At 36.9% G+C, this 9,570-nt stretch overlaps 1 protein-coding gene across 1 annotated transcript; it reads right to left on the bottom strand.

Annotated features, from left to right (window-relative positions):
- Positions 1 to 1,586: 1,586 nt before the first annotated feature.
- On the bottom strand, positions 1,587 to 9,090 carry LOC107824308 (translocase of chloroplast 90, chloroplastic). The gene is made up of 3 exons (XM_016651055.2): positions 8,661 to 9,090; positions 7,339 to 7,470; positions 1,587 to 4,290 (listed from the first exon to the last, which is right to left on the bottom strand). The coding sequence occupies exons 2-3, from the start codon at positions 7,463 to 7,465 to the stop codon at positions 2,027 to 2,029; spliced, it is 2,391 nt and encodes a 796-aa protein (XP_016506541.1). The 5' UTR covers positions 7,466 to 7,470; positions 8,661 to 9,090; the 3' UTR covers positions 1,587 to 2,026.
- Between the last annotated feature and the right edge of the window lie 480 nt (positions 9,091 to 9,570).

Here is a 9,570-nt window from a genome sequence, read left to right as displayed (position 1 = left end):
TGTTTCATCTGGTTCTTCTTCCTCATTTTCTTCATACTCATTTTCTTTGTCCTCAATAAAAATATCATTTGCCAAATTGTCTTTCTAAAGTTTCATGATCTAGTTGTTCTCCGAAATTAATATTATAACATGCGGGGGTTGGAAAAATGAAGTTTTATCAACATGAGTCATTTCATCTATATATTTTCTAATTCTAGGAGAAGGATTAGGATTAGGATTACTACTACTATCACCTTTACTATTTTTTTTTTTAAATAGGCCAAATACATTTTTAGGTGCCATAATTTAAATACGAAATTAAATTAAAAAAGTTAACACAAAAATTAAACACACAAATGAAATACGAAAATAGAACACGTAAAATAAACACAAAATTAAGCACTAAAATGATACGCAAAAATTATATATTAAAATTAGAAGATGGAACGACTGCACCGTGATTAAATATTGAAACTTGAAGAAATTGCCCAAAATATTGCTCCAAATACTTGAATTAATTTGAAGCTTGAAAGTTGCTCCAAATATTTGCCCAAATACTTGAAACTTAGTTGATCACTTGATTGTGAGAAAATTGAGAGAATAATGTGATAGAATATAAGAGATTTGAGAGAGAATGATTGATTTTTGTGAGGAAAAATGAAGAAGGATAGGGAGTATTTATAGTTAAAAATAGGGCCAACGTGTAATTTAATAAACTTAGGGGTTATATTAAAAGTTTGGGAGGGATAGGGGTGTTTTTTTTGGGGGGGGGGGAGGGGGGTGGGGAGGGGCAAATATGGCCCTTTTTGGCTGTTGGGAACGGCTATATTTGCAATGGAGGTCGTTGCCCAACGGCTATATTGCAAAAAAAAAAAAAAAAAAATCATGCAGGACAGACGGGACAGGCGGGACGGGACGAGATAAATGGGACGAAATGGCCATCCCGTCCCATCCCGTGTACCGTTTAACATGGGCCCATCCCGTTTAGAATTAAATGGGCCGGAACAAGATACGGGACGGGATATGGGACGGGACAGGCCGTCCTGTTGGACAGCCATACTATGGATATTGTTTTGATATGGTTATTGTGTTTTTTGAGTAATATTATGAGCAACTAAGCTTCTCATCTAAGATTTGTATGGAACCAATTGTTAGGTGATTTGTTGACCGTTTTATCTATAATTGAATCGTTTTTTATTATTTCTGTGTTCAACTATGAAAATTATTGTGGAACACTTGGGACTTCATATCTTATAGTACCTAAGAAAGATTACAGGATTAAATTATTGTTGAACACTTAGGAGTTTACGGTTTCATGTTCTATTTCACTCCCCGATGGAGGTTCTTTTCACCCTTCCCTCACGGTACTACTTCGCTATCGGACACCCAGGAGTATTTAGCCTTGGAAGGTGGTCCTTGTTGATTCACATGAGATTCCACGTGCCCCATGCTACTCGGTCAGAACATAAGCTAGTGATAGCTTTCGGCTACTGAACTTTCGCCATCTAGGGTGCACCATTCGGGGCTATTTAGCCTAACAGCACGACGCTTGTATGGCTCTCCCACAACCTCGTTTTCACGATTCTGAGTACTTGAGAAAGATTAAAGGAGAAAGATGGATGTTATTGCTCAAAGAACAGAAAAAACTGAAACTAGAAAATGCATCAACTAATTACCCTTCTGACATCAGAATGGGGATCCTGCCAATTATTACAAAAATAGCAGAAAACTTTTGTATGCCCTCTAAATTACTATACACTTATTATCAAGATACAAAACTACAGCCATCTCAACTTAGCCTGACCAAAAAAAGGGGATCTTTTTACCTATCCTAGATTTGACAATATTGATCTAACATAAAAACATAGTGACCTTCGCTCATTGCTGTACTCTCGATGGAAAACGCCATGCTATAAATATGTAAGTCATTTTCTTCAGCAGTTCAACCCTTCTCGGTAGAAGTAGGAAAGCGCCTCCTCGCCACAAAGCCCTACAGGTCGCTCCTAAACAAAAAATGATAGCGCTCCTTGAATTGAAAGGAGAACATTCATCCCGCTTCCAGGGAGTCTCCAACAAGTTGGTCAGTTCTCTTTCTGCGAAATAAGGCCCTGACGATCGAGAAAAGTGCAATAAAAGCTACTTCCATGTGCTCAGAGCTGCTTGTCTTGATGGAAACCTGACCCATCTTCCGGTTATTGAGGTTTGCGCTTACTGACATGTTTGTACCTCGGCTCACTCTGAAGTCAGTTTGCAAGTTCCCACTCAGCACTGTATCTTTGTTAAGAGAGAGAACTGTCATCGAGAGACTGAGACTTTCATTTCTCACTGGGTAATCTTTTCCTCTTAAAGTAGCTCCAAAGTTTCCGCCATAAGCCGCTTGCCCAGCAACCCCCATCCGACCAGCATTCACAGTAAACTTCAGTCTCTTTCCAATTGAAAAACTATCTTCACACTTGGTACCTAGAAAATACTTATCCCCGAATGGTATTACAGAAATACCGCATTCAGTGACATTATTTCTTAAGTTTCTTACCTTTGCACTACTGTGAATAGTGCAGATCAGCTCCTTGTTGGCAGATTGAATATCAAGACCTACCGCATAAGTGGGCCCACCTGGATTGGTGAATGCTGCAGCAAACTCGGATTGAATACTGAAGTCTCGTTTGTCCTTGCTCATTTGTCCATTGACTGAGGCAATGACGTTTTTTCTTATTTCTGCACTGCTCTCCAGGTTAATGCCATCAAAACTCACATCATGGTCCCATCCATTGGTATCAAGCACTGGTCGTGCAAGCCACTGTTCGCTGGTAACGAGACACCTGTATCTGTGGACAGGGCAATCTGAATCGAAGCTTGGCGGAATAGCCATATCTGGCAACAGAACCGGCTCTGGAGAGCCCTCCTCCTGGTTATCAGACTCATCATTTGGGGCTTTACTCTCACTCGAAGAAACTCTCTTTTCTCTTCGCCTACGAGCTTCTTCTATCAGTTGTTTTTTCAAATAGAGTGTTTCCCGGTAGTCTAATTCGTCAAGATAATCCTTCTTCTGAGAACCACTCAACCTTTCAAACTGAGACTTGGTCAGTATCCGAATAGGAGGTAATTGATCATATTCATCTTCATCATCCGAGTCTAAAAGAGGAACCTCATCAATTTCATTCTCAGATCCACCGTGCCTTATCTGAGCATGATGCTTTAGAAAGGACGAGAGAAGATGTGGAAGAGAAGGCAATCGTCCGACATTCGATGGTCCCACCTTTAGGCTGTCTTCAAAGTCCAACAGGGTATTAACATCACTTAGAACTTTGGTGCATATGCACAGCAACAATAACTGAGACTTCCACGCCAGCCCATTAGGTAGAATTTTCTCTCCGGCATTATTGGTTTTGCAATTGGGATCATTCTCCACTAAAACTACAGGATTTTCAAGCTTTGTGTCAGAGACTGCCTGGTGAATATAATGTTGCACCAAATCTGTGCAGGTGGTGACGAAAGATTCATAGTTAACAGGATATCCATTTATCCCTTCGGGAAGAATGAAGGAAGAATGAGTCATGACAATGATGGTATTAAACCAAATTGCAGGACCAAAGACTTCCGTTATAAGCTTCAACAAGGGGAAATCACTGTAGCCTGTGTTGATCAAATCCAGGCGCTCAAAATACAGTACCATGTCCGGTTTAGATTTCCTTAAAAATCGTTTCACAGAACGCAAAATCTTCTTGTTTTTCCTGACATTACTGGGTGAGGGAGGCAATAAACCAGGAGTGTCAATAAACGATACTCTGATGCCATTTACTGTTCCATCGATCTCTTGAATACGGTCAGTAGCAGGCTTGAACGCGTTGGTTGTTGCTCTTGATTGGTCAAATATGGAATTTATGGTTGAACTCTTGCCAACTCCAGTTCTACCCAGTACAAGGATCTTAAATGAGAAATCCAATTGCGGTCGGCCAGCAGCTTCTTGTTCTGCTGCCATTACACGTGCTCTCTCAATTTTAAGATTTGCCCTTTTTAAATCTGATTCTCTTGCCCGTATCAGTGATGCCAGCTGGATTCGGTATAAGACCTTTGATACCAGAAGGTTGTCCTCGGACAGGCCAAAACGTTTAAGAAGCCGCAAGAACTTAATCTGAAGGGCTTCAATCTTTACCACTGGACTAGGCTTCTCACTGACACTAAAATCTGACTGAAAAGAATCCTCCGCCATCCGTTGCTGTGAATGGAAATGATTTGTATTCTGCTGATTATCATTGGAAGATTGGGTTGTATTGGCTAATGCCGTTGTTGTAACCAAATCAGCAGTGTGAGCTGAACCAAAGGAAGAAAAGAACGGCATCAATGATTTGAGATAACAGTTAAAGAGGAGGAAATCTACAGTAACTGATTAATAGTGAAGGCATATGGGCCAGCATTATTCTATAACATTCAGAAGATTCTTCCAAAACCATCCACTATTCATTTAACTAGAACGATGAAGTCCAAAGGGATATCCCAAAGTAAGACGCTCTTTCAGTTGAAACTAACTAGGGTTGCCAACATAACAACATTTACTACATATCAGGATCTGAAGGATATGTATATGTGCTCGCTCTTATCAGCAGATGAGCATTAAAACATGGTTTTATTTGCTGTCATTATCTTTTCATAGGTCAACAATAATTCTAGTCTCTTTGTGCTTCTTTTCGTTTTCAAATCACTTGAGATTACGGGGAACTACAGATATTCGAGATAATGAAAAGGTTTGGTGTAGTAGTGGTATTTAATTTATTTCTTATCAGAACAAAAGAAAGTGACTTATCTATTGAACAAGTAAAATATGCCCTAAGAAGAAAATTTAGGGAGTACCATTGCAATGAACCGTTGCACTTCAGACGCAGACACATTAATGGTCTACATAAACAATAAACACATAACACATACAACAAAACTATAGCTGTAAATGTCACAGTTATTGTGATCAACAGACTAAATAACAAACAAGGATACAGGAGACTTTTTTTTGATAAACAATGACTGTGATGACTCTCTCTGCCTTTGACCACTCATCTGTAAAAAGATGCAAACAAATAAATAAATAAATAAATAAGCTACTTTGCGTCGAGAGTTAAAAAAATCTCGTACACCCACGAGTTTAAATCATATTTGTTATTTCTACTTCTAATACTTGCATTTGATAATATTTGATTACGCAGTTTCAAAAATTACAGATATTGTTTTCAGAAAATATTACTTCCTTGGCCCCAATTAATATGACACCTTCTAGTTTGGGACTCCCAAAAATGTTTGACAGAATTCACTTTCTACACAACTCTCACAGATTTCAATAAATTTAAATTCAGTTAAAAAAATTCAAGATTTTAACCTCACCGTAATGTTCTCTCTCAAACTATCTGTTTACCAAATATTTTATTTTTGTTTACTATCACTAATGTAATATATATGTCAAATTTTACATCTTAAAAACTCCAGGACTCAAGTACCATCATATAAAATAGAATGGACGGGGTGCTGGGCATCTGGAATCTGGACTCAAACTGATATCAATCGGTTTTACCTTTGTACTCCAAAATGGGAAGCATGTAGTAATTGTTAAGTTGGACACTGCATTTGTGCTCGGCAAAAGCCAAAACTTCACTTTTATCTATATTAATCAACACAAGAATAGTAGAAATGTGCAGTAATATAATGAAGTAGAAGAGTCTCATTTTAATCACTTATCTAAATTGTAGCTGCAATTTGCCTTTTCGACCTATATACGCTTCTAGTAGCAAACCAGTCGATCTCCAGGAAGATGTTATGATTGATTTGCAGTTCTCAATGACACTAACGATAGTTATATAGAGTATAAATTAATATTGCTCTCCTATTTCAGTCGAAGAAGAACTATAACTCACCAATCCTGAAGCCTAGGACCATTTGGATTTATTACCTTCTATAATGTAACAAACCTACTCTACCTGAACAAAAAAGAGAATGTAACAAGCCTACTTCACCTGAACAAAGAAAAAGAATGTACCAAAACCTATAAAGTCTAAAGTAAAATGGCATTACCTTACTAGGAAACAGTTAAAAAGTTAGTTACTCGAAAAAGTTATCCTATACTCCTTGTTGCATGAGGGCAAGATTTGGAGTCGGTTTCAGAAAGCATTATTTTGGACAATGTAGAACATCATCCAAGTAGATTTCTCACTTCTACACTAAAAAAAATTTTGCCTTTTTTTAATAACCGTGGTGTCCGAGTCAGCTTGCCATTAATTCCACGGGATACCTGCCACCTCCCACCAGCAATAGGTACCAGGTAACTCTGTCCACCTAGTGTTTTATCTCTGGGAATTCAACCTGAGACCTCATGGTGCTCAACCAACTTCATTGACTACCAGGCCACATCTTTTGCCTATTTTAAAGAGAAACAATCTCGTACTTCCTTTGAGTTTCTCTTAAATGGTTGTATATCTAACTTCTAAAAGCTGAAAACCAAACCGAATAAGCAAATAAAATAGAACCTAGCATAAACCCCACTTGAATCCCAAATGCTGGAAAAGTAATTTCCTTAATCTTAAGCCGCTTTTTCTTCCTTTCAATTTTGAAGCTATCCTAAATAGGGAATTACTTCGTGGCACGAAATTTCTGCAACTTCCTCTATTCTCAATATTTACCTCTACTTTGCCGGTCAAGATTTAGCAATTCCATATTTTTTTTTCGATAAAGAAGGTTTAGCCATTTCATTAAGAAAAGACTTCAATCCAAAAATCACATACTAGCTGGATGTTATTAGGTTGTTAGAACTCTAAGCGACCTGAATCTTCAAAACGAGATGCTGCTTGCACCAACATTGTGGCTCTTAGCCAATGAAAACTACTAGCAAGCACACAAACTATCATGCGGGAGGGTACCGAACTCTATAAATACACTAATGTTTTCAGGTCAATGTGCTATTACTTTTTGGGAAACCAAAATAAATTATTTAACAAAAAAGTTCCCCGGGCTCCAAAATTGTCAAAGCTCCTAAAACTGATACATTGTTTAATAACTTTTTTCCAACCACCATATCTTTAGTTTCATCTGCTAATAGAATCTATAAAATATAACCAAAGTCATTTGGTTAGCTCTTGCTTTATAGCAGAGCACCATTTCCTGCGTAAACCTTTAGAAGATCTATGCTTAAGAGCATAGAGTACTTATCAGCTGGAAGTCTCAATCTTACTCCATCAAAAAAATTAGACATGTTTTAACACTGAAATGTTGAAGCCAGAAGACAATCAAAACACTGTTGCCACGCTAACTTACAATCATATTCCAATGAAATAGCAAATAATAAAGGTGAAAAAATTATTATAGCACATAATGGAGAAATACCTGGGCGATCAAACTCTTGATCAGGATGTTCCTCTGATAAAAAGCTATCTGATGCTAAAAGTGGTCTCGATGAGGCTACTGACTTGGATATCAACTGTGATAGGACCCAGTCCTTCAAACTCATCATGTTTTCTGCACAGGACACAGATTCTCACTATATAATTCATCTTTCTTGCCCTTTGCAGCATAAAAGATAGGTGACAACACCAACTGAAGATGTTCATAGAATTGCATCATAGGAAGAAAGTAATAGCATGCACCAATAAATAGACTCATAGAGAAATTCTTATATATAAGCTCGTGATTGGACCCGTTTGGAAAAGAGAACAATCTTAACTTCAAGAATAACCAAAAAATGGACAATGTTCAATTGGAATGTGAAAACATGACTAAGTTAGTCCTACTTACTCTCGGACTGCTTGAATGATAACACTAGGTCAAAATAATTCCATGATAATTCAACCAAAATATTGGATAAAAAAGGGAACAACCCACATTTTGATCTTGTTGATAAGTTTCCTTTAGACTATCGTATTTCACTCTACTTTTTTACAGTTGCATAAATGCAAGGTAAGGCTGTATACGCTAGGCTCAACGTGGTCCGCCCCTTCTCCGGACCCTGCACATAGAGGGAGCTTAGTGCATCGAGCTACCTTTATAATATTTCAGACTTGTCATTTATTTAATGAGTGATATTTCCTGCATAAACCATACCTACATACTAATCACGAAACATCAACCACAAAAATTATAAGAGTACCTAGTTTTATTTTTGAGATATCAAAACAAAAAAATCCGGAGTCTTAATCCAGGCAGTTTCCTTAACCAAACAACAAATACACCACCACTAAGTCGACTATGCTTTACTAGAACAAGGAAGCTCTCTGAAATAACCTTGCTTAGAAACATATACAACAACAATATTTTTTTAATTTTTTTGTTTGATGATGATGGTGCCCGGGCCAGCTTACGTGCACCTTGATTATAATACCGAGTACCTCCGACTAGCATATGTACTAGGTAATTGTGTCCACTAAGGCCTGGACAAAGGAAGAAATCACTTAGTGTTTTTTGACGATATTGAAACCTCATGGTCATTCACCTACTTCTGTACTTCATTGACCACTGGGCCAAACCCTTAGGTGCATACATGAATACAACAATAACAACAACTCATCTCAATCCTAAACTAGTTGGCTATATAGATGATAAATCTTCAAAATCCATTTGGACAATTTTATTGCAAAGAAACAAGTAAAAGTTCATAAACTTAACATCCAATAAAACAGAGAAGAGTAAAGAACACATGGTTAAACACATACCTGGTTAAGACTTAATTCCAATCACCATTGAACAAGAGCTTCAAAATTACAAAAATGACCAAAAAATACAAAAACCCAAAATCCCAGACCAAGATTCTACTTTTCTGGTTTATTTACTGAATTAAGCAAACCCCATTTGAGAAAAATCAAGATAAATCAAAACCCAGATGCTAAAAACTGGCAAATGGAACGAAATCAAAAGGGTATGAAATTGAAAATGAATTGGATATTCTTGAAAAAAGAAAAAGATAGAAATGGGACCCTTTATACCATACTTAGGAGGGAGCTTTAGAATTTGGTTCTTGGATCGAAATTGATTTGTGGAAAGACGCGGTAGAGGGGGGTTTTGGTTTTTCAGATAAGACACAATAACGATGTTGTATTGATTCTCCGCCCTAAAAATTTCCCCATTTGGTTGACAAAATAAAAAACGAATTTTAAGTTATGTGCATTATTATAAATTTTTTGCACCATCATTTAAATTGATGAATAAGCAACTTTGCATATCAACTCTGATATGGTAAACTAATTACAATAATAATTTATTATAATAAATTAAATTATATTGAAAGTGTAAAAATTATTTATTAAAAGTATAAAAGTAACTTATTGTTGTTTGTACATAAAATTTAAATAAAAGATAATATTATTATATAGTCTTGATTGATTTTTTTCTTTAATTTGTCTGGACTTTTATTTTAAAGGGAAAATGCATAATTGACCCCTAACTTATGATCGAAGTTCTTACTATACACTTTTTCTTTGCGGGATTTTTTGTACCCCTTAAATTTTTTTCTACCTTAATTATTTGGACCTTACGTGCTGAGCTGGACTAGTACGTGAAAACACCGCCCCAAGCACGTAGTAAAATAAAGAAAAAAGTTTTAGCCCTATACGAAATGGCCACATG

Source organism: Nicotiana tabacum, chromosome 18, assembly GCF_000715075.1.
Source record: "Nicotiana tabacum cultivar K326 chromosome 18, ASM71507v2, whole genome shotgun sequence".
Taxonomy (NCBI): domain Eukaryota; kingdom Viridiplantae; phylum Streptophyta; class Magnoliopsida; order Solanales; family Solanaceae; genus Nicotiana; species Nicotiana tabacum.
Note: the sequence above shows the minus strand (reverse complement) of the source record. Positions and strands in the feature narration are given on the sequence as shown.